Source organism: Homalodisca vitripennis, chromosome 8 (assembly GCF_021130785.1).
Source record: "Homalodisca vitripennis isolate AUS2020 chromosome 8, UT_GWSS_2.1, whole genome shotgun sequence".
In the NCBI taxonomy this organism is placed as follows: Eukaryota; Metazoa; Arthropoda; class Insecta; order Hemiptera; family Cicadellidae; genus Homalodisca; species Homalodisca vitripennis.
The window spans coordinates 108,271,652-108,298,421 of NC_060214.1; the positions used below are offsets into that span (position 1 = coordinate 108,271,652).

The 26,770-nt window shown below is 36.5% G+C and overlaps 1 protein-coding gene across 1 annotated transcript in view; it reads left to right on the top strand.

Annotated features, from left to right (window-relative positions):
* The window catches only part of LOC124368311 (endochitinase A-like), a 71,828-nt gene extending 48,812 nt beyond the window's left edge, over positions 1 to 23,016 (top strand). Inside the window, exons 5-6 of the mRNA XM_046825585.1 lie at positions 20,586 to 20,829; positions 22,904 to 23,016. Coding sequence (XP_046681541.1) covers positions 20,586 to 20,829; positions 22,904 to 23,016 — 357 coding nt within the window. The remainder of the gene's footprint in view (positions 1 to 20,585; positions 20,830 to 22,903) is intronic.
* Positions 23,017 to 26,770: the final 3,754 nt, after the last annotated feature.

Below are 26,770 nucleotides of genomic sequence, written 5' to 3' on the forward strand. Positions count from 1 at the left end.
ATTTAACTTATAATTGACTCTAACTAAACTTGGAACAAGGATAGTACTTACACCCTTCTTGGATAAGTTAGTTATCCAGTAGGTCTATTAATCAACAAGAAGTACGCCACACCACGTGTCACGTAACAGACTTCACTGCGGTTGCTTGCAGAATTTGAAGTCCCTATATTGATTACTTCATCAACGGGAACACAGACAGAAGGTAAACATACAAAAGAGAAAATTTTACATTTTCTGGTAGGTAAAAAAACAAATTAGGTCAGCCTACTGAGTGGATAGTCTGCAATGAAACACAGCCAAATCACACAAATTGACAAGCTACACCATTCTTTTCTATGTAACATTCAAAATTTAAAGTCGGAATATGAATTCTTTCTTGAGCTATCTTTCAATTTGACAAATTCATATATTTACTAATTACGTTAGGTTTCTTAGCAGTGTTTGAATAATAAAAGTATTCACGCCAAGTCACCAAAAAGAAATGTTATGTTATGTGTCGGAGGAGTTAGGATCCTTGAGTTACTTCTGAAAACTCTTGGAGCAGTATTAGAAATATTTTAAGATTAGTAATATAATATTGGAAAATAACTGTTATTGCTGACTACAATGGGTTATAATGTCACTTGTTAAATTCATGATTGTACTCAGTTCGCTTCCAATTTATTTCTTCTGAGAGTTTCTCGTTTCCATCATGGTTAACCATAAAACCCATGTAAAAATGTTTGCTATCGCTCATCCAAATCCCATGGAGTGATAGATACCGTGATCAAACTAATTGATGCATACGTAGTAAAATGAAGGTTCATGCAATATATTAAGTATTTTGGTCAGTTCGTTTTCGATATATCGAGCGGACAGACAGACAGAAACAGAATTTGTCCAGCTCCTCGAGTAAAAGTCTTCGCTAATGCTCAGGTAATAAAACGTTAAAGGTTGGACTAATAGTTCTCAAAGGTGAAACATTTTAATCACGAATTTTCCATAATATGGACGTATTTAGTGTAGAGACCTCAGGGGACCACCCCTTCCCCCATTGTTCGAGAGCAATAAAATTGTCAAATTGGGTGTAATTTTATGGTTGTATCACGATTTTTCGTTTTAAGAACTGCAATAAAAACTTACAGATTGGTTCAAAGAGTTAAATTTGCATCAATCAGTTCCCAGCCCTAAGATTAAATATATTCCGACCAGTTCAATAGTTCACTGCTAAAAATGAGACGTGTATCGAGCTATTGTATCAACTTTTACAGGTATTCTTCAACATTTTTCAATACATCATATGATGTCAAGATGCTGGAGGTCAAAGTTGAGTAAGAATGGTTTTGGCAAATTAATTCCATTTTTATCTCTTCTTAAACATCTTTCGAATTTTCTAATATTTGTTAGCTACAAGTCTAGAATTGCATTACAATTAATTTTGTTTAGTATGGTAGGATCTTAGCGAAATCTTCTTAAAAAGTTTAAAATCTTGAAACCGAAACATAATTCCAAGTTCCTCTGGAGACTCCAGAAAGCCCCTGGACAAGGTCAGACTGACGTAACCTGCTACTGCAGACTTGCCCAGCGCGTCTCCAGTTGTAGCTGGAACCTGGTGACCCAGTGGCTACAGGAAACTCTGACTCATCATGGCATCGGCTGAGTCAGTAGGCTACATTCTTCTGCATCACATTGTATTTCAAGCCTTGTATTTCGCCTTCGACGCTGCAGAAACTCGTGGCCTCTTGTTTCCAAGAAGCTGCTACTCGCTTCTCTTCTACTGGAGTTTTATTTACGAAAATAATTGACATTTCACATCAAATTCTTGAAATTTATGATAAGGTAAGAGTATTCGTTAAGTCACTTGCAATTTTTTTCATCTATAGCTCAATTAATTCTTAAAACGCTCTGCGGATAGGTACATAAACAGACAATCATACTTAAAAGTAATACAGTATGATTTCCTCTCTCCTCCCTCCCCACCACCGTCGGACAAAACGGAAATTGTGTCAGCCTACAGAGTGATGGACTTCAATGACGCTCAGCCATCTGCAGATGAAATATTTTTTTAGATATCATGCCAAAACACACATTTTTTTTTCATAAATTTAGGTTTCATAGCGAAGTCGGAATAATAAAAGTTCCTATAAGCTAGGGGGGTACTGCAATGAAAATAAATACAGTATACATTTTTGTAAACCTTCCCCCATCCCCGCCAAACAAAACGAAAATTGTGTCAGCCTACATAGTGACAGACTTCAATAACGCTCAGCCATCTGCAGATAAAATATTTTTGCGATATCTTGCCAAAACTCACATTTTGTTCATAAATTTAGGTTTCATAGCGAAGTCCAAATAATAAAAGTTCCTATAAGCTAGGGAGGGTACTGCACTGCCATAGTGCACAGATATCAAATCTTGTTACCAACCTTTAACATTGACTTTCCACTCTAATAATTATTTATTTTACTCTATGATTAAAAAGTCATTCGTGATTTTTCTCAGTTTGTTTACAAATTATTCATTCTGCTCATGGTTACCCTTAAGACCAATGTAAGAGTATTCGCTAACGCTCAGCCAAATCTCATGCAGTGACATATACCATCATCGAGTGGTACCACTTCAGTGATGGTACTGCTTCATGCAGTTTTTCACGTGCATAGGTCCGTTCGCTTCCTAGATATTATGTGAACAGACAAACAGACAGAAATGACATTTTTCAGCCCCTCGATTGATAGGCTTCGATAACGCACAACCAATTATTCGTTTTTTCTTTACAAATTTTTACTTAGTTTTTTGTGAGATATACAGAGAAATATAAATAAATAAATAGATCGTCAACCATGGTAATGTTAGGGGATCGAATAAAAAGAGAGTTTATCTAAACGATTAAACTTACTGTAAAATAAATTTTTCTGGTGAATTTTAGGTAGATTCCAAATAAATCTGCCCATTGCAATCGCCCTCATTACGCAATTTCCGGGAAATTCATTGAATTTTCTCCGATCGTAGCCCTCAAAACCACCATAATCCTAATATGTATACATAAGTATGTATGTATATACAAGGCGATATACAAAACAAATAAAATGCAGTACGATATAACTACAGTAGTTTTTAAAAAGTCTAGACTAAACTTGGTACAAAGGCAGTACTTGCATAAAGCTTGGATGAGTTCGTTAGCCAACCTTAACCGATAAAACTTGTCAAGATGAAAGTCATTGGAATTTGGGCAAAACTTTGAACTGAAATAATTCCCATTGACCCAAAACTATACAAATTTTAAATATATTATGTAATTATAATCTAATTTCAATATTTCACTTTTCTCGATAGTTCTAAAGGTTTCAAGATGGCGGTCATTTAAAGTTTGGAAAAGGAATTCCTTAGGTGAACCAATTGGTGCAAGACCCTGGTGCACTGCAGCCGCAATGTGGTATGGAACAGCAAGAGCTATGGAAATACTGCCTGTTCCATTCTGATGCTTTTGAGGTGCTAGACCCTTGTAAGGGCGCAGACTCAGCATGTATTAGAAAAGCTAGAACCATGAAATCACTGAGTGCTCTTCTGACGCCTCTATGATGCTCTACAGACTGATGGACTCTACTATGAATAGAACCGCTAGAACTATGATATCACTGCGAGTGCTCTTCTGATACCTCTATGATGCTCTAGACAGTATGATATCAATGGGAGTGCTCTTCTGACGCCTCTATGATGCTCTAGACCCTATGATATCAGTGGGAGTGCTCTTCTGACACTACTCTGAGATGCTCTAGACAGTATGATATCAATGGGAGTGCTCTTCTGACGCCTCTATGATGCTCTAGACCCTATGATATCAGTGCGAGTGCTCTTCTGATACCTCTGTGATGCTCTAGACAGTATGATATCAATGGGAGTGCTCTTCTGACGCCTCTATGATGCTCTAGACCCTATGATATCAGTGGGAGTGCTCTCCTGACGCCTCTTTGATGCTCTAGTCCCTATGATATCAGTAGGAGTGCTCTCCTGACGCCTCTGTGATGCTCTAGACCCTATGGTATCAGTACGAGTGCTCTTCTGACGCCTCTTTGATGCTCTAGTCCCTATGATATCAGTAGGAGTGCTCTCTGACGCCTCTGTGATGCTCTAGACCCTGGCGCGGGCGCAGGTGGGCGCAGACGCAGCGAGCGTAGCGGCCATGAGTGCAAGGTCTCTGCCAAACCTGTTGTCATTGAACTTGAGACAACCCACACCGACACACTCACACACGGGACGTGCTCACTCGCTGTAAATGGTTCCGAGCACTTGAACCTATTAGCACTGCTCACACATGAACACATTGTTCCCTGAACTAATCTTGAACTATTAACAGCGACTTTATACTCATCATCTGTAGGCCATAATAGACAATGCTTGTATAGATAGCATCACGAAATTTCTAGTTTCAATGCTCAAAGCTGCTTACAGTCTGTTCGTCAAGGCTTTCCTTTTAATGGAAGGTCAATGAAATTTAAAGGGTTTTTACCTTTAATTCGATTTTTTAAATGCAATTATATATTAATCTATAAATGTTTATTGTCAATGAAGACTAACACTACAGTACTGAATAGTTTCTGTTCTAGTTTTTATCACTTAGTACGGGTTTTTCATGTTATAAGTGATCATCATTTTAGCAATTATTAGTTTTGGCATTGATTATATTTGGCATGTCATAATTTTGGCATTTTTATGACTGGCACTTTTTTACCCTAATCGGTTGACCGATCTCGAGTGTCCATCTCCGTAACACCTTTTTTGAATCACAAAGTTGCATTGGACCTCATATGTTCAAAACTTAATATAATTTATTTTTTACTCTACAATGTTTGCGCTTTACTCCATAGTAATCGAGAAGTTTGCAACTATTAAAACACTCCATTTTACCCCCTCTTACAAAAACCCGTCTCTCAAGGTCGTGCGAAATTTTACCGCTTATGTAAAATTTTGGGGATATTCGGTCTCTAGTAATCCTGCATCTAAAAAGATTAAAAAACTATGATAATATTCCATGGAAGTGGGGTTTTCTATTTATTTCTAGAGTAGTTGAAATTTCACACCATTTTTTCAGACACATGTCGAGGTTAAGTCGTGTAACAAAAATGTCTACAAGAATGGGTTTCAGATATTTCAATATTGCCGTATACTCGGACAAACTGAAAGGTATTCATACCGTTTGAACGTACTTTGTTGAAAATGTGTGTTCTACAGAACATTAAAAAAAACACCGAGTGTCTTAAAATGAACTTTTAAAGCGTCTGGTACATATACATACAACTGCAATGGGTACTCAAACTGTCTCTTTATACATCAAAGAAGTTTGGTAAATACTTTAACGCTCAGTACGTAACGTAGCTTTGGATACACAGTTTATGGCGTTCGCTTGATTTATTGGATTCTTTGGACATTCTTTGGTATTTGGTGGATAATGCTATTGCTATTTGCTTTGAATAATGCTATTGTATACATACTTTGGTATTAAATACAAACTGTATCTTTGCAGTAACATCGTCTTTCAAGTAACAAATACTTGTTAAACTGCTATATGTATTACACTGATCACAATATGATTACAGTGATCAACAATATTAAACAATATTAAAAAAATGCAATATGAATTTTTTAAACAATTTTACTTAGATTGGGTTTTTTTTGGATCCTATTTTTGGGTTGGATAAATTCTTTGACATTGGGTAAATACTAAGGCGTTGGATTTATAGTACTATGGCGTTGGGTACACTCTTTAGAATTTGGTACATATACTGTCATTGGATGCATACTTTGGTATTGAGTACTTACTATTACTTACGTACTTGAGTCGTTTGATAAAAACCGTCGTTGGGCCCTTATGGCTTTTCAAGTATTTAATATTTGTGCCATAGTCATTTCTAGTGCACAATCAAAGTAGTCAATCTAAGTATTCAGTCTTAGATTGGTCTTATGGGTAATTAATTATGATAACAACGAGAGTATCGCAGAATAAACCAACCAAACTGAGTACAGTCACGTGACTTTAAACATGTGACATATTGACACATGTACTTTAACTATTTAAATTTTACATGCAACCTCAGTGAAGCATTTTACGCTAATGTGATGTGTGGTACACTACCTTGTATTAGAAATGGGTGACCAATAAAACCTGACATTTTTCAAACAACTGAAAATGTCTTTAGATTGTTGATTTTTGCAACAACTAGGAACACAGATGATGTAATTTCAGTAAGCGTGGATTATTCTATGAGCCGAGAGTCAATTTTCATTGTATAAGCTCACAGCCTGCATTTTCTTGGAATCGATGGAAGAATTTTGCCTAAGGAAGGAATCGGTCGTTAGCTAAGCTAACTTTGGTGGAGGTTCATATGGGTGGTTATCAAAAGGGTTAAAAAATATGAAATAATGTTACCGACACGTAACAGTAACACTTATTTACCGACACCTAGATAACATTAAACTTTTTAAACGACTCGAGCCTACTCACAGGTTGCTTGCCCATGTAGGCTTATTTCCATTGTAGACTATATGTTTATCTGTAATATATAGTTTAATAACTCATACTTAATTTATATAAATGATATTTATCCAACTACTGTACTTAAAATAATACTGTTTTATTTTATCGCCGCTTAGTAAGTATAGTAAAAGGGTAATTTATAATTTATCAATCTATCATCTGTAAATAGATGTATATGTTTTTGGAAATAAATAATTTTGTCTGTTCTGTTCTGTTCAATGTTATCTAGCTTTATAAACTTAAAACCGGCGGTGATACACATGAATAATAGTGTATCATCATCAAAGAATTAGAAAAAATGTTGAAATTCACCACTTAAGGGTTTGTATCAAGCAAAAATATTAATCAGAGAAAATTGTACCGTATAATATTGTTAACCCTTTTGATGCACTCAATGTTGACCTCCACTACAACTTGTTCAGCTGACTATCGATTTTTTCTTAGGGGAAATTTCTAAATCGATTTCAAGGAAATTGTGTGCTTACGCAATGCTAATTGAATCGCGACTCCTGAATCATCAACATTGTGTTACTTTTACTGTTCTACGCAGACGGTTCCCGGGGCATCTCATTTTATTGTTTGTAACGTCGCATTGCCCCCCCCCCCCTTTGCATGGACCATCAACGTTGCGCTACTATTACAGTTCTAAGAAGACGGTTCCCGGGGCATCTCATTTTATTGTTGGTAACGTCGCATTGCCCCCTTTGTCCTGGACCATCAACATTGCGTTACTTTACAGTTCTATGAAGACGGTTTCCCGGGGCATCTCATTTTTATTGTTGGTATCGTCGCATTCCCCCCCCCCCTCCTTTGCCCTGGAACAATCAACATTGCGTTACTATTACAGTTCTATGAAAGACGGTCCCCGGGGCATCTCATTTTATTGTTTGTAACGTCGCATTGCCCCCCCCCCTTTGCCTGAACATCAACATTGCGTACTACAGTTCTATGAATTACACGGTTCCTATGAAGAGCCGGTTCTGTTCTCATTTTATTTGTTTGTAACGTCGCATTGCCCCCCCTGGCCAGGACCATCAACATTGTGTTACTATTACTGTTCTACGCAGACGGTTCCCGGGGCATCTCATTTTATTGTTTGTAACGTCGCATTGCCCCCCCCTGGCCAGGACCATCAACATTGTGTTACTTTTACTTTTCTACGCAGACAGTTCCCGGGGCAACTCATTTTATTGTTTGTAACGTCGCATTGCTCCCCCCCCCCCTTTGCATGGACCATCAACGTTTGCGATACTATTACAGGTTCTATGAAGACGGTTCCCGGGGGCATCTCATTTTATTGTTTGTAACGTCGCATTGGCTCCCCCCCCCCTTTGTATGGACCATCAACGTTCGATACTATTACAGTTCTATGAAGACGGTTCCCGGGGCATCTCATTTTATTGTTGGTAACGTCGCATATGCCCCCCCCCCCTTTGCCTGGAACATCAACATTACGTTACTTTTACTGTTCTACGCAGACGGTTCCCGGGGCATCTCATTTTATTGTTTGTAACGTCGCATTGCCCCCCCCCCTGGCCAGGACCAATCAACATTGTGTTACTATTACTGTTCTACGCAGACGGTTTCCCGGGGCATCTCATTTTATTGTTTTGTAAACGTCCGCATTGCCCCCCACACCCTGGCTAGGACCCATCAACATTGTGTTACTATTACTGTTCTAACGCAGAAGGTTCCCGGGGCATCTCATTTTATTGTTTGTAACGTCGCATTTGCCGCCCCCCCCTGGCCAGGACCATCAACATTGTGTTACTTTTACTTTTCTACGCAACGGTTTCCCGGGGTATCTCATTTTATTGTTTGTAACGTCGCATTGCTCCCCCCCCCTTTTGCATGGACCATCAACGTTGCGATACTATTACAGTTCTATGAAGACGGTTCCCGGGCATCTCATTTTATTGTTTGTAACGTCGCATTGCTCCCCCCCCCCCTTTGCATGGACCATCAACGTTCGATACTATTACAGTTTCTATGAAGACGGTTCCCGAGGCATATTATTTTATTGTTGGTAACGTCGCCATTGCCCCCCCCCCCCCCTTTGCCTGGAACATCAACATTACGTTACTTTTTACTGTATAACGCAGACGGTTCCCGGGCATCTCATTTTATTGTTGGTAACGTCGCATTGCCCCCCCCTGGCCAGGACCATCAACATTGTGTTACTAGTACAGTTCTATGAAGACGGTTCCCGGTCATCTCATTTTATTGTTGGTAACGTCGCATTGCCCCTCCTTTGCCTGGACCATCAACATTGCGTTACTATTACAGTTCTATGAAGACGGTTCCCGGGGCATCTCATTTTATTGTTGGTAACGTCGCATTGCCCCCCCCCTGGCCAGGACCATCATCATTGTGTAACTATCTATTACAGTTTCTATGAAGACGGTTCCCGGTCATCTCATTTTATTGTTGGTAACGTTGCATCGCCCCCCCCCCTTTGCCAGGACCATCAACATTGTGTTACTTTTACTTTCTACGCAGACGGTTCCCGGGGCATCTCATTTTATTGTTTGTAAACGTCGCATTGCTCCCCCCCCCCTTTTGCATGGACCATCAACGTTGCGATATTATTACAGTTCTATGAAGACCGTTCCCGGGCATCTCATTTTATTGTTTGTAACGTCGCATTGCTCCCCCCCTTTGCATGGACCATCAAATGTTCGAGTATTACAGTTCTATGAAGACGGTTCCCGGGGCATCTCATTTTATTGTTGGTAACGTCGCATTGCCCCCCCCCCTCTTTGCCTGGAACATCAACATTACGTTACTTTTACTGTTCTATTCTAACGCAGACGGTTTCCGGGCATCTCATTTTATTGTTTGTAACGTCGCATTGCCCCCTTTGGCCTGGACCATCAACATTGCGTTACTTTTTACAGTTCTACGAAGACGGTTCCCCGGGGCATCTCATTTTATTGTTGGTAACGTCGCATTGGCCCCCCCCCCCTTTGCATGGACCATCAACGTTGCGTTACTTTTACTGTTCTACGAAGACGGTTCCCGGGCATCTCATTTTATTGTTTGGTAACGTCGCATTGCCCCCCCCTGGCCAGGACCATCAAACTTTGTGTTTACTTATACAGTTCTATGAAGACGGTTCCCGGGTCATCTCATTTATTGTTGGTAACGTCGCATTGCCCCTCCTTTGCCTGGACCATCAACATTGTCGTTACTATTACAGTTCTATGAAGACGTTCCCGGGGCATCTCATTTTATTGTTGTAACGTCGCATTTGCCCCCCCCCCCCTGGCCCAGGACCATCATCATTGTGTAACTATCTATTACAGTTCTATGAAGACGGTTCCCGGGTCATCTCATTTTATTGTTGTTACGTTATTTGCCTTCAACATTGTGTTACCAGGTTCCCGAGGCCAGTCGCATTGCCCCCCTTTGCCAGACCAATCAACATTGTGTATTGTTTTTACTTTTGTAACGTTACTTTTCTACGCTACGCAGACGGTTCCCGGGGCATCTCATTTTATTGTTGGTAACGTCGCATTGCCCCCCCCCCTTTGCCTGGAACATCAACATTGCGTTACTTTTACTGTTCTACGAAGACGGTTCCCGGGGCATCTCATTTTATTGTTGGTAACGTCGCATTGCCCCCCCCCTTTGCCTGGACCATCAACATTGCGTTACTTTTACTGTTCTACGAAGACGGTTCCCGGGGCATCTCATTTTATTGTTGGTAACGTCGCATTGCCCCCCCCCCTTTGGCCTGGACCATCAACATTGTGTTACTATTACAGTTCTATGAAGACGGTTCCCAGGGCATCTCATTTTATTGTTGGCAACGTCGCATTGCCCCCCCCCCCTCCACGGCTTTCCCGCTATCCGGACCCAACTGTTTGTATTTTTTTTTTTTTTTTTAACTACCTTAACACCAAAGTTTTTGTTACAAAACCTCACACCATTGTCGTTTTAAAGAACTGAATGATAAATAAAGTTCCTGCTTAAACAATATATAGAGTACCATCAGGTAATTTTTTTTTTTTTCAGAAAACTTTTAAAATCTCTTATGGTTGTTCAGTGTGGACAGACAGACAGAAATGAAACTTTCTCAGCCCTTCGAGAGAAAAGCTTTGCTAAGTATCAAGCAGTAAAATTTCCAAAATCCTTTACTTTTACTGCACTTCGATTAACGATGATAATATACATGGTGTCCCGTATTTATTCAGGAAGTTATTCCAAAGGTAAAAACAAACAAAATATGTCATATGTGTGAACATATGGTGTATCTCCCTCCGTTTAAGTCTAATTGTATGTATATGATTTTTACAACAAAAATGACCGCCTTTTTAATTTTTAAAATATTTCATTTTTAAATATCTCATAAACTTTAAATTTTAGCAAATACCTATAAATGACAAAAATGTTAAATAATTTAGTCTTACAAATTATAGTATAAAGGTTTTAAGATTGGGGAACTACTAAATGAGATATTGATATTTTTATCAAATCAAAACTTTAAAAATTAAAAATGGAATAATTTTAAATGAATGTCATTTTAAAAATAAATGTTGTTAAAAAAATTTTAAGTTCAAACTTTTAAGGAATATGTAAACTATTAAGAGGAATATTCATACCATTTTTTATTATTTTTTCTTCTGAGATATTAAGTTTTTTTTTTTTAATACAGAGATACAGACAGATGGATGGAAAACGGAACGAGATGATCATATGTTCACATTACAGTTTCTTTTTGTTTTTACCTTTGAAATAACCTTCTGATGTTTGGCTGCTTACATAAAGGATACCCTCTAATACATAATAGGAACAAGTACATAGTTTAATCATATCACTGGAAATGTGTAACATTATTTTTTTTTTTAAACATAATTTCAAAAATTACTGATTAGTTTGCATATAAAAATCCTATCATAACTACACTTTAGATAAAAACTTAGGATAAGTATAAAATTTTGATTTCAGTATAAGGGATACTTGAGTATCAAATTTCAAATTTAATCTGTCTCTTTAAATCGGAATGACAACTACATAAGCTGGATTAATTTGGATATTTTTACGAACAATCCAAAAACAGCCTAAAAATAATTTCAGTTCACAAATGTACGTTCAAGAACTTTGAGTATTAGGATTTCTTGTATTCTTCAAGTTTGAGCATTTTTTAAGTTAGAAGAGTTCGACAAAATGTGCGCATACCACACTTTCACTTAACTTAATAATAATTTAATAATACGCTTTGGAAAAATCTTTGTTCTATTCCGTAATTAATTAGTTAAAGATAACTTTGCGTCAACATTTTCCTTACAAATATATCTTTAACTTGGTGTATCACAAAAACTATGTTTGCGTTTCAAAAACCCCCAAAAAGATATCTTCGCCCTGCAAACTGGGCCGTATTGGGGTATTTTACGAAGTCAAAAATAATTCCATTGGATTCCGTTAGATAAATTAGAAGGGAAAAGGGAAAATGGAGAAAGTTAGTTAATGCGACACCGCAGGTGAGGTCTACCTCGCCCACTATAGCCTACATTGTGGTAACTACTCTTTGGTTTAAAGGTTTCAATTAATTGCGTGTTGATGGTACTAAAAAGACAAACTTGCAAGCAAAAATTCTCGAGAATCCATGCCAAATGAGGTTGCCTGTAAAACAATCCAACGACATCGTGTTAGCTGATGGTCGGAATAAATCATACCATTAACATTATAATTTGTGTTGGCCAGGGCCGTAATACATTAGGTTGAGGACGAGCGGTGGTAATGATGGGGGGGGGGGGTGCGAGAAGGATTAATGGAATAGTAAAACAACTGCATAAAACACTCCTAAAAAACAATATTTTAATACAATAAAATACAGAATCCACACACTTTTCTTTATTTTTCAGCACTATTGTCTTGACGAATTACAAAAATCGCACCTCTAAATTAAGTTTTGAAATTATAATTGATATTCGCCGTCCGCTTTGGCAGCTTGGAGTTCATGGCAGTTTTCACTTCACTTTCATGGTCTTTTAAGTGCTCCAAGAATTTTTTACTACACTTAACTAGACGCACCTCAGTAAATTTGCATACAACTTGTGTGCTTTATTTCAGCATCCGATTCCATCATACAGAGTATAAAACTTTATTTTTCCAATTTTATGTTCTTTCACATTTTGTGCTCTTCTGTTATAGTTTGTTTTCTAAAGAAGATCCCTGACGGAGCCGGGCACCGGCGGCTTCTCTCACATACAGTATTTTCAAAATCCCAAAATAATAACTAATAACCGATTTTGGAAGGGTTTACAAAACATGAATTACGCTTTCAATTATTCACTTATAACTCAATTTTTGGTATTTCGCTCTTCAAGAGACGTACCACAAATGTTGTATAAGAATTGTTTGTACTATAATTACTTTTAGAATAACGATAAGTTAAAGTGGAGAAAGCTTAAAATTTAAACAGAAACCCGTGTTTTTCTCCATAGTTTTGGTTACTATAATTCACAATAACACACAAAATATTTTTTCTGTTACTCGAATACAACAGTGAATACTACCCAATCAGTAAAAAAATTATCTTAGAGGTAATATAGGTATATATTTTAATGAGGTAGATGTTTGAAGTGAGACGTTTAGCGTATGAGAAAGGTTACTGGAACTCAGCTCCATCAGGGTTCTTCTTTAAAAAAACAAACTTAAGCGTTTATGAAATTAATTTATGAAATAAATTCCTTTTCACATTCCTGGTCGTACAAGATCCCAGGATTTGTTTGAGAGGCTTCAGTACTCTACGTTATACCAGCAACGCAGTGCGCTCCCACGCCTTTTACAACTCGGCAATGAGATATGTGGATCTGTGGACTTTTTCTCTCCTGGTGTGGCTCGATTTCGTAGCCAAGCCGTGCGCCTTCTTACTGCAAATGATGGAGTTAGTGATGAGTGATTGGTGACGCTAAAATTAATCCTTGAGAATTAAATATGCAAACCACTTAAGCAGTTTAGATAATATCCATACACCCGATGTGATTAAGATGTATAAAGATTGCTAAATTGCTTGCAGTAGGATACATTTATTACTAGTCATACTGCCAACATATACAATTTGCTCATATGTATATGTATTTCTTAGTGGTATAGTAAGTAACTCTATAATTTATACGGTACTTTAATTAAGTTTTTTTTACGGATCCACCTGCATGTTGCACTTGTTTATAAACTATATTGCTGTTGTAATTTTTCTTTTTATTCACGATGTTGATGTTATTTGGCACTTGTTTTGTTTGTTTTTGCTTTTGTTTGCTTTAGCATGTATGCATATAAACTATTTATGTAAGTTGTGTTTATCAAGTCTCTTGTATTTTCATGATACATATATCAATGTAAAATGGTGTATACCGTATGTAAATAAATAAATAAATTTAAATATTTTAAAACGATCACGATGAAATATAGTTGACAATTTCTGTCTTGGTAACGCCATTTTGGAGTTGATCTATATTCTATATGTAAGTAAGACGTTTTTGCATGCTGAATATCACAGCAATATGTTCACGCTTTGCCCACTAAAAACCACACTTGCCGTCTGTCATCACCAATAAAATAACAGACTGCGTGTAAACGTCAAATATCACAGCGAAATAGTGAAATAGAATTGAAATTAATCTTATCGAGTACAGCAAACAACGATAAGTACCTCTTTATGATTGTTAAACTAATTATCCTTCTATCACTGAAGTGCTTGTTGGAGAATAACTTTCAAACAAATCAGCGGGAGAACTAAGAGAAGAACAGTCGGATATAGCGAATAAAACATTATTAAAAAGTATAAAATGATACCTAAATAAAATATGATACCCCAGAGGTTTATGATAATTACACAACAAACTTTATGTTTATTAATCCCTGTCTTGTGAAAAAGCATTAATTCGGCGTTAAGATGGTGTAATTTGTTTTTATTAGGTTCGATTTCCTTTATTAGTTTCAGAGTCACATTATTTCAATATTTCTAAGACTAGAAAAATATCAACAAAATTTTGAAAACTTAACAAAGATGTATAGGTATTTTAAGCAATTTTGTAACAAGGCTAAAGGAAAGGCTGATAAAAGATAGATTGAAGATAACATCACTCATCATTATTTATGTATTTTTTATTTTAGTTGATTTTTGATGGAAAATTCCATATTTTAATGAAGATTAGTTTAAGAAAACTACAGGTTTTTAATAAAATGTAACTTATGGTAATTACTGTTTTTAATGTCAAAGACCTGCTATTATTATTGCCACCTGCCACATTGCATATCTTTATCTTTATATTCAGCCATTTTGTATATGGGCCTAATTATAAGGATAGCTGAAAATAATATTTATGCCTACAATTCCTGGTGGTATTACCGAACGATAAATATTTCACTTATATTCTGAAAGCGATATCTTAAAACACCTATAAATATAATATTTCTAAAAAATAAATATAAAAAAAACCAACCCAACTCTACTTTAAACTGTTAAAACGTTTAGGTAAAATTTTAATATAAATAGTCGATAGTCAAATATAACCCCAAGTATACATCATTAACAGGAGGTTTTGCTCCGTTGAATATCATCTGTAGATTTCTGGGGAAATTACCATTTATGACTCACTTGTGTCCATGTCTTTTTATTACACGTTTCCGAATATTAACTTTTTATCCACGTTTAAACTGTTTCAAACTTTTTTATTGGTACTAATTTGTTTGTTCATTGAATGCTTGTAATTTTTAGGAAAAAAGTAGGGTCAGATTCCGTTATATGCCCCCAACGCTTAAACTTTTTCAATAAACTTAGAACGTTATAAAACGATGTAGGATCTAACATTCCATCAATCAACAAGCATTTCCAGGTATTGCGGTCGGTATTGTTGTCGCTGTTATCTTATCTTTCTCGAGAATCCCGATTACGGCAGGCCGCGCGGCATCACATGATTATTTAAGTTTTTTGCACGGTACATAATTGCCTTTTCATTACAATTCAATTTATATTTTTGGTCAGCCCCTCTAAAATTTGATATTTTACTGATAGGTACTATCTCGAGGGATGTTTTTCTTTCGTTGACATCCGCGCTGATGGTCGGAGGCACTCGCATTTTGGATGGCGGAGTGTGATCAAGAATAAAAACAAGTTTTGTGTGTTTTTCTTTGGTAATGTTTGTTTTTGTTGAATGTTTGTGTTTGGAGAAATGTAGGGGTGTGGTCGATATTAATAGTACGTAAGTACCCTTTTTTCTTAACTAGTAACCAATTGTAATTCATTATAATCATCCGTAAATAAAAAATTAGCGTTGGGGGCATAATGTTAGTTCTATTACTCAACTAAATCGTTTTATAACGTTCTAAGTTCATTGAAAAAAGATCAAGCGTTGGGGGCATATAACGGAATCTGACCAAAATTAGAAATTGAACACTAAATTTCGTAGATTTCTAAAACTATACGAAGAAACCATTTTTAGCTGCCCAACTCTTTGAAATCTTTTCAGTTCACTATTTAACCTAAACAAACGGCCACTAATGCTCTCAAATTAGACTTATGGCTGGTAAACATTTATTTTTATTTCAACATTTCATTCCATCAGAACCACAAACGCGCGCTGGAGCGGTGCCAAAAGCTTCCACTTGGCATCTTCGAGCCCTCGACCTGTCGCAGCTTGTACCGTTCAAGGCCATGCACTTGGACAGTTTATTTTTGAATTCACCGAGATAATTCTGATTTGTCAGTGCTCTGGAAGAGTTGCGTTTTTGTTCGTTTTACTGTATTCTAATATTACTGAAATACGGATTGAACAAATATGAAACTCTTAGTTTTCGATGCGTTTCTATGATAAACAATATAGTTCCATTCGAAATTCCATAAGGAATAATAGAACATACAATTAAATAATACGAAACTAGTAATAAATTAATTAGTAATTTTCATTTTCAGTAAAAATTTAAAACAAATAGTGGAATTCCTTTCAGGCAATTTATAAGTAGGTATATTGGGTGCCAAGAGTATTTTTAAGTAAATTGTATGGTACTGTTGAACGCCATGATTAATTAACACAGAAACTACAAGGATAGTTATAGAAATTCCATAAGGAACCAGGGTACACAATTAAATAAAAAGAAACTAGTAATCAATTAATTAGTAATTTTAATTTCCAGTAAAAAATTAAAATATAGTGAAATTCTTTTCAGGCAAATAATAAGGATATTGGTTGCAAAGAGTGTTTGTAAGGAAAATTTTTGGTATTCTTGAGCACCATGATTTATTCACGGAAACTATGAGGATACTTATTGAAATTCCATAAGGAACAAGGGAACACACAATTAAATAATGTGAAACTAGTAAAAAGGTAATTTTCATTTCCAATAAAAATTTTAAAATAATTGTAAAATTTATTTCAGGCAATTTATAAGTATAATGGTTGCTAAGAGCATTTTAAAGGACAAATTATGGTACTGTTCAACACCATGATTAATTAACACAGAAACTATAAGGATATTTATAGAAATTCCATATGGAACAAAGGAACACACAATTAAGTAATATGAAACTAGTAATAAATTAATTAGTAATTTTAATTTCCAGTAAAAACTTTAAAAAAAATAGTGAAATTATTTTCAGGCAATTTATAAGGATATTTATTGGTTTCAATTTTTTTTTTAAGGGAAATGTATGGTACTGTTGAACACTATGCTTAATTATCACTTAAATCATAAGGATATTTATTAAGAACGGAAGAATGAGTTCCTTTAAAAGCCGGAACAAAAACAAAATAAACTTGTACACAAATCAGCGCACAATTCCAAAAAAAGTAATCAAGAAAATAAAATTAATTAAAGGGTAATCATGGGAAATGTACAATACGTACATACGAGCGTATTTAACGTATTTTAAAATGTTGTGAATAAAGTCACTTTGAATAACCAATGAGTAGTTGGAGTGCGCCATATTTAGACCCAACTGATAAACTACACTGATTAAACTTATAAATAAACAGTTGCCGTGACAATTGATTTGACTCTGTGACAAAATAACGAAGACAAAGAGGGAAGATGTGCCGGAGACAGTGAGAGTCAAACAGAGGTGCGAGAGAGAGAGAATGAGTGAGCGAGTAGGGGAAGTGGGGGAGGGGAGGTGAACTTTCTCTGTCATCACAGATGGCGGTCAAGGTCATCCCCCTCCCCCCCGGGCCAGAAATACACGGGGCCAGTCACATGACCCGGTCGGCCAATCGCAGCTAGCCGCGCTGGGTCGGGTTATCATTACATTAACAGAGCATTCTGTGCAATATCTCCAACATTGAATCGGAAACAATTCTGTGTGTACGCTTTCAGACCGTTTTGGACATCCAGGAACTGGTCATCCAATCAATACACTAATGGTCATCCAATCACGCATACTACACTTATTAAGCGTTGCACTATTACTATACACTATAACGTTCTATATCAAATTATAAAATACTATTATAGCTGAATTGTTCGTTTGCCAAATGAAACTGTAATATGTTGTGAACCAAACTCTAATAAGGGTTGACGTTTAGAATAAAATGTCCCTTCCGGTTTGGTCCGGAAGAAAGGCAGATTTCACATGTGAAAGTCAAACTGCAGATGCATAATTAGTTGAGACGTTTAATTTGCGAAATACCGGTGGCATGATAACTTTCAAGATTGGCATGTTGATATACTCTTAACACTAGACTCCACCATCTTGAAACCTTAAAAGACAAAATTCGTTGTAAGCATGTATATTGGTTGTAAATAATTCGGCTTGATTTAGTTACAATTATCGATCTAAAATTATGTTTGCCTAACATACTAACTTATAATGATTTGGTGTACCTCTAACACATTTGACCCACTTTGAAATCTTAAGAGTGACCGCAAAATTAGTAGGTAAAAAGTTGCTTAATCACCTAATATTTTTTTAAAACGTCTAATTTTGGGCTTATATCGGGAATTAGCCGAGTTAAAGGTTTTGCATAAACGCGAATGGTCACATTCTTGAAACGTAAAATTGAGGCTAACGAACTCATCCAAGCAAATACTGTCTACACCAAGTTTAGTCTGTATACATATTAAAAATGTCTGTAATTGTGTTCACAAACTCACGTTATATTGTATAAACCCATACATTTTATGTTTATGAGTGACAAAAAATCGGGAAAAAAATATAAAAAATTTCTAGGAAATTCCGTCATGGGGATGATTACAATAGTCGAATTTCTATAAATTCCACCTAAAAGAACTGGTAGTTTAAGAAGTTAAATAATACCTTCTAGTTGATCAAAATGTTTTCCGGCCAGATTCTATCATATCACACGGTGTCGTAACCCTGTCTATATAAACTAAATGTAATAACTTAATAACACACGCCTCATATATACATCACTTTGATCGTGCAGATGCCGCAGTTGCAGGAACAGAGAGTGTCTTTAACATTACCATTATATCATTGCTTGCATAATATCTTTTTGGGGAAATTCCAGTGAACCAACATTATTTTTATCACTTTAATTCATTACTTAGTTTAATAACTTTACTTATAACCTGAGCGTATTAGGACTACGTAATACAAAAAAAATTAAAAATTTCTGTGCCTTTGATAAATATATAGAAATTCATCTTAGGTATTACGTAAACTTAGGACTTCAAAATCGTATACATACTATACGACTCATTGACGGTTAAAATATGTTATATATTTACGATAGCAAACTACTTATATATATATATATATATATATATATATATATATATATATATATATATATATATATAAGTGCTTGCCCGCTGCGCAGCGCTTCGCGCTGCTTGCTCTTTTAGAAAAAAAATTAACTCGAGTAGTTCCAAATTTGAAGCCCAGATCACGTCAGTGCCCCTGATCACTAATAGGTAATTCTCGCGGTTGCCTGCTCCCTATAACTGCTTTCCAGCAAGAAATTCTAGTCATTTCCTTTTCTAATTGACTATTGGAACATTATATTGTAATATGAGTTGCCTGCTCCCTATAACTGCTTTCCGGCAAGAAATTCTAGTCATTTCCTTTTCTAATTGACTATTGGAACATTATATTATAATATGAGTTGCCTGCTCCTTATAACTGCTTTCCAGCAAGAAATTCTAGTCATTTCCTTTTCTAATTGACTATTGGAACATTATATTGTAATATGAGAAAAATCGAGGTTGACCCATATATTGCTTAGAATTACCCATTTCTTGATTTTGTTCAATTCTTTCTTTTGTCTGCAAAATTTCATGAGGAAATAACAGTTTCAACATTTTTACAATCAAACACTAGATAATTTCCTCTGCCTGAATAACTAACATTTAAGTCAGCGTATATAACATAGTTAATGTGCCGCTTTCGCCTTTCATACAGATTACTACAAAATAGTTAAAAGGAACTAACTACAAACTATGGCTTTCAGGGCCCTAATCAAACTGCAAGCCCAACCAGGCCTGTGTTCTACAGAGTTACAATTACTTGGAAGACCTAAAAAATCCAAAGTAAAAAACAAACGGATGACTATAGCGTACATTGTTCGACAGATGACGTTGCTAAAAAGGCTGGCATTACATTACAGATATTTGTCATTACAGATATTCGGGTATCTGTAACTATAATATTTTTTTTAGCCAGTAGGATGTATTTTAATAGTGTATTCATATAGCCTTCTTTGTTGTTGTTCATCTAATTTGTACGGCGACGTTTTGTTTTTATTTTGTTTACAAACGCTAAAACGTGGTAAACTGCATGGCATATTCTTTGAATCTTACAACCACCTGAAAGTTATCCTACAGCTTTTGTGGGACAACCATAAACGTGTATCTCCCAGTTAAGGGAGGTTACGAACTAGTTGATGTTGTCCATAGAACGTTTCAGCATGTTGGTTGGAGGCAGCATACAAAGATCTAGCTAACGGCAGGGAATGTTAATCTGGTGTTCCTCAAGGGTCTCTTTTAAGCCCCATCTTTATAGGTAAAAATAAAAATCTGGATGATCAGAATTCAAATCAGTCCAAATTCCAACTTTACAGTATCTCATTCATGTTCTTGAAGATCAAAAAGCTTTTACTTATGATCTGTTTAGGAGATCATAGGAGAAAACGAGGTGGATGCACATACGGACGAGGTGGATGCAGAAATTCACGCTAAGGAAGGTTCTCAAGGAGCGTCAATCGGAAGGCAGGAGGTGATTGGTACAATGAAAGGCGTTCGATTTCTAAATCAGCATATCATTGAAATCGTTCTTGGGTCTACTCTTGACGCAACCAAGTATGTCCGACGTGCTGCTCGTTATCGACCACTCGTTGAGGCAGCAGCCCTGGACCTAGGTGCGGCAGTAGGTGTGGTGGATGCCACGAACGATGCTGCAGATATCCTTTGTTGTCCACTGGCTTTTGGTGTCCTTCCTCTTCTTAGCAGTTTCCACTTACGTCATCCCATTAGAGTGCCATGTATGTACTTTGTAAAGACCTTCATTCTGCTATCTCTTGTCTGGTTGATACATAGATTTTTACTAGATTTCTGGGATATTCGGTTGTTTGGAAGATTAGGTTGCAGCCCATATTTCGAAATTCCACCAGTTCAGAATGTTTCACATCGGGCGAAAGTGGTCTCTATTTTCACCTTAAAATAATGTTTTGTGGCAATGAGAATATGGGAATCCGTAAATTGCACTGAAAATGATGTAGTGCATGGTGTGACAATGGAAAGGGAATTTCCTTTTGAAACTGTGATGGCGGAGCACTGTGATTCATCCAGCCAGCCATCACATCCTTACCCATCAATGGTGCCTCGGGAGTGGGGTTTGTTTTTATTTTGAGATCCGGACACCTGTGAGGAGGTTCTGGCTGTCAAATCTCTCTCTCCTCTCCACATTGTGATATCCAAAGAAGTGCTTTTAATAGTCTTTCTTCCCAACCTCGTTCTTAGCTCTTTCATTTCTGTTTTCGAATGAGCCGAATTTCGACTTGGCGCATCACGACAGTGAGTGTCATGTCTCTCTTCGAAATGCGGACTTATCAACTTATGCTTCCGCTTCCGTTGCTTTACCTTACGCTTTATCTTGTCGGAAGCGCCGTCATAATTGGGGCAACTGGACGCTGTTTCGATGGATGTCAGTGAGGCGTTATACAGTGTAATCGATAGCAAAAGCCATCGCTAAGATTTTAACAGGGTTAGGATTTTCGAGAATACCTAAAGAGCATCGATGAAAGGAATTGGAATCTACCTTAATTGGCAGGCTAGAATTGATGATTTAAAATGCTTCAAGAGGATGATTCTCTGAATAAGAAGCAATGGATTTATTTTTGGTTGTTGTTGGCGATATTCTTTTATTTGCTTAGTTAAAGTAGGTTCTTCAGACAACCCTGAATTTGGAGTAAGAGGTTTCAGTTTATCTTCAATACTGCTAAGAGCAGTGTTTTGTCTTCAGTCCCAACGGCTACGGTAAGAAGACCAAGGTATTGGAAGACTTTCACCATGGAAGACGTTAAACCTATTCTTCAGATGTCTGCTCCTGAGGAATGCAGTTACCTAAGACATTCACTTGATATGATGAAAATGCTCCTTTTGAAACTCCAAATGCACTGAACGTCTTATTCCTGAACTTTATCACGATTGTATGCTTGGTTAGAACCGTGATGGGAATGTTAGCATTATCACTTTTCCTTGCTTTAAAAGCTAACGATTTCCACTGTCAAAGGATATGCCTAAGGGTCTAAGGGAACGCAACAAGAACTGAACATTCCTTCGACGATTCTTCAGATGACTATTCCTGAGGAATGGTTACTTCGGGGTCAGTTGAGACATGGACATGATCAGATAAAGTACTCCCTTCGCATAACCCATCAGCACTGTAAGTCTTATCCCTCATCTTTATCACGATTGTGTGGTTGGTAGAATCATTTTGGGAAAGTTGGGATGATCATGTTTACTTGCTTCAGTACGGCCAACGAACGATGTATAGCAATGTCACCCACTGATATAAACGTTGAAAACGCAAACAATGAGGAATCAACAAGAGGTCAACCTTTCAAAATGGTTCCGGAAGTCGTAATTAGAACGAAAATATTTTCAAATCATTTAAAAAAAATTCACTACCTTAAACATTTGATACAGACACCTCTTGATTTTAAAGTAACGGAGAGAATTGAAACTTTGCATCCCTGTGCGTGGTACTTTTCAATTAGTGAAGAAGTTCGTACTTCGTAATATTTCAGAAAGTTTTGATGTAAACAAGTGCACAGTGACATGCTTCAACTCTTCTTTGCATTCAGTGAGAAGTAAAATTCAAGTTATGCAACACTTGACCAACCTTGATATTTCTAAAATTTATCGATTGAGAAAGTATTATATCAGTCACAGATAATGTATTAATTTGTATCGTTCATCTTCCAAATGCAGGAAGAATAGACGTAAAGTCCACTAGTACGGAGTTGCCCTGCCGAGAGTTGTGGGCGTTCCCAGCGGTGCTCCTAGTGACCCAATCTCTCGGTCACCGAGGCCAGGTCTGGTAGTCTCTACTGCTTCACTTTCTCCCAATATGGAACATCAGCCACGGGACACGGCACTTTCTCTGTGAAAGTGAAATCCTCGCACCGCCCGCACGCATAACCCCTGGCGCTACTCCCTGCAACACTCTCGCTCTCGTTCTCAACTGTCCGGCCACAAATCTCTCTCTGAAACACAGAACGTTCATGAGTTCTTTGAACATTCAAATCACAGTGGTGTCTTGCTTAAGAGGTAGAAATCTATTGTGCCTTCACGGCTTTACTTTATCAATTAAACTTCACACAATGTAAGTATGGTGGGAAGGGTTATTTCTATGTGAATGTTGAGTTCAGCTCCATTTTGCCCTTCCTTGATTTTGGCCAGAGATCTCTCACTGAACACTGAACGTTCATGAGTTCTTTGAACATTCAAATCACAGTGGTGTCTTGCTGAAGAGGTAGAAATCCACCAGAAGATTGTGCCTCCACGGGTTTACTTTATCAATTAAACATAACACAATGTAGGTATGGGAAGGGTTGTTTCAATGTGAATGTTGTGTTCAGCTCCATTTCACCTTCCTTGATTCACATTTCATGATCCTTGTAGTCTAGGATGTCGAAATGGTACCAAGAGTTCGTTTTGAGTCTCTTCGTTATTGACCTTTTTTGATCTCTTTGGACGGGCGTGGGCTCAAGACCCAAATAGTCAAGAATGACAGTGGCAGATTCCAAGACGCTGCACTAAGCTGAAGGAGAAAAATAAGGCTAAACACAATATTTGCATTAAACATAACAATTGTAAAGGTTTCTTGCAAGCACGCTATTTAAAAACTGAATGTTAATAGCTAGAATAATTCGTTCATATCTTGTTTTATGTGGTGCAACCTATATGGGGATGGTAAATATTTGGTATGTTAAATTCATAGTTCTTTAAAATGGCTTCACTATATACTTAAGAAATTTAGAAAATGTTTTTTTTATCATTCCACTTGAAAGTAAGGCACTAAAAGCTGAATATTTAGCCAATTTTGTAATCAGGCCCAAATAAAAATTGCTGAAGCTAAACGTGTAAGTTATACACTATGCACATGCATTTTAATGTGTTAAAATCAACTTACAGAATATAATTTTCACTATCATTCTTCTTTTACTAAAATATTTAAAATTATGTGTTGTTACAAAATGTACATCCCGCTACAAATCCCCATTTTCACATTGAGATTGGTTTATACTTCTTTTAACAGTAACTCCATCAAGGTACAACGCGTTCAAGAGGTTTTGAAACAAAATTGTGAAAATTATAGGTTTTTACATGATCCAATCTAATGTGTTCATTTATGACTGTATTGATAAAGTTATTAAAACTAGAAAGAATATCGCGTATATTATGATATAAAAAATTAATCACATATGGAAAGTTTCTTCTAAAAATATCAGATATGGAAGGAGGAGGTATGAACTTTCACGCTTTCTTCGCTACCTAAAGCCTTTTTATAGTTATTTTAGTAAAATACACATTACTACATTTCTAAGGATCTAAAACTTAAAGGATATTAAGGTGATGGAATTGTAATTATTATGTGTTAAACTAAAATAAACATTTTAAGAACACATTTCATCTTCTTCAGCAGTGAAATCTGTGTTTTGTGTTCCATCTGACTTTGGTGTTTATGTGCTATGGCGCTATGTTTTTTTCGCTATAAAATTTTCAGAATTGAAAGTAGTGTTAATTGTTCCCCGTAATGGTTTTGCATTGTTAACATGCGAAACCGTAGGCTATAACTAAAGATTCGATGCCTGAAGAAGGGGGCAGATCTCAGTTCTCGAAACTTTTACACATGGATCAAATTTCTTAATTAAAGAATGCAAAAAGTTATTTTTGCTGTTTGTAAAGCTTTCAGTTTCAAAATTATTCTGGATTTTTGAATAATGTGCTCTATTCTTTATTACACTGAAGAATTTGAAAGATTCGTGGAAAATCTCCTTAACTATAGCCAATAAAATGCATTGTCACTCTGGAAATGCTTGATGTAAATTTAAAAAAAAAACACGATATTAACCCTTATCAAATTTTAGGCCAAATATCTTCTAATTTCGATAGAAAACATCTGTAGAGGTACCCAATAAAGTGTTACAATTAAAAAATAAAAACTAATGCTGTTCTGGAGAGACTGCAACAGAGCTGGCCTTTCCTTCTTCCAAGGTGACATTATTGGGACATAGGCGTTATACCTCCTTGTGGGATCTCGACAAGAGGTGGTTCCTACCATCAACCTTGCCCATCCCGAATTTCCTGTCACTCCGGAAGCAAACTTTCATGGCAAAGTATGAAAGTTAAAATTATAGTTCAATCTACTGGTAATGACACTAAATTAATCTGCCCCCCTCCCCACCCGCCACGACCACGTGGCTGCGCAGTAAAAGTGACGCTAGAAACTATTTGTTTACTATTGCGCCACGTAGAAAGCAAGAGCGAGAAGTGTAGGGATGCGGTAGAGTTGGAGCGGGACCTTTCCCTGGACCACTTTCTCCGCATATCTGCGCTGGTTACGATTGACACTGTAAATAGTGTACTCTTAAACGGAACTTTTTTTAAACTCATCAGATTAGAAAATGTAAATTATTTGCCTGACTCCAAAGTTTAATAATTTCTATTGACCAAGTGTTAGCGATGGCTACACGAGATGAAAAATTGCAATTCTATCTGTCTGTATTTTCGTTGATGTCTCGAAAACTAAATATATCTAATATATGATTTCTGTTTTTAAATGTTCATACAAACTTTTTTCTCTTGTTATCGGTCATTTAAATTTAGTTGTAAATGTACACATTGTATTGCGATTTTCTCTTTTTTTCTTGGACTTCACGTGTAATTATTTGTTTTGTTGATATTCGTCTTTTTCTGTCTATAGCGTTCTTCACTACACGAATGTGGCATGATTTTGTTACATTTATTTGGCACTGTTATTTTCATTGTTTGCATTATTTATTGTTGACATAGGGTTATCTATTACTTTCTCAGTGATAAGAAAAATGCCATGATAGTTTCGGGTGACCTAGGGTGTACTATGCAGAGGTTTACGATTCATATTCGTAACTATAGGAAATGAACAATTCCATTTGTTAAAAATCTAATGTATTCATATTTATTCTAAACCCCCCCCCCCCCGTGGGTGCTCTTCTATCAGAATCGTCCCCCCAAATCCTAGATACGCCACTACAACGACAGGACGCTAACGAAAATTCCATATTTAATGTTTTTTTCCGGAGTGATGACTCAGGATTTGTTTGGATTATGTCTGCAGGAAGAAGTGAGGCAGGATAAAGTGAGATTGACTTATCGATTATCTACGTAGTTGACCAGAGCCGGTACCGTGGTTAATCCACTAAATTCCGAAAGCAGATCTGAATACCCGGTAGTGGCTGTACGTACAGTGATTCACTGTTTATTGTTTGATCATTTATGATCACTATTAATGGGTTACATCATCTAGGAAATTTAGTGAATAGCTTTAATATTTCTTTACAGTTTTAAAATTTTATTCAGTTTATATTGTTTTCTTTGTTTATTTATTGTCTACTATTATAACATATTTGTTTCGAGCGTTACGGTTAGTCCGTAAAGTAGATCAACTGCATGCGGATAATCGATAATTTCCTGTATTTCTATATTACAGTGAATTACCTCATTGAAGTTTGGAATTTTTTCTGTGTCTATCAGTGGTCCAAGTAACGCTCATATATCAGGCTTTTGGTATATGGCTTTAGTGTGAAATAAAAA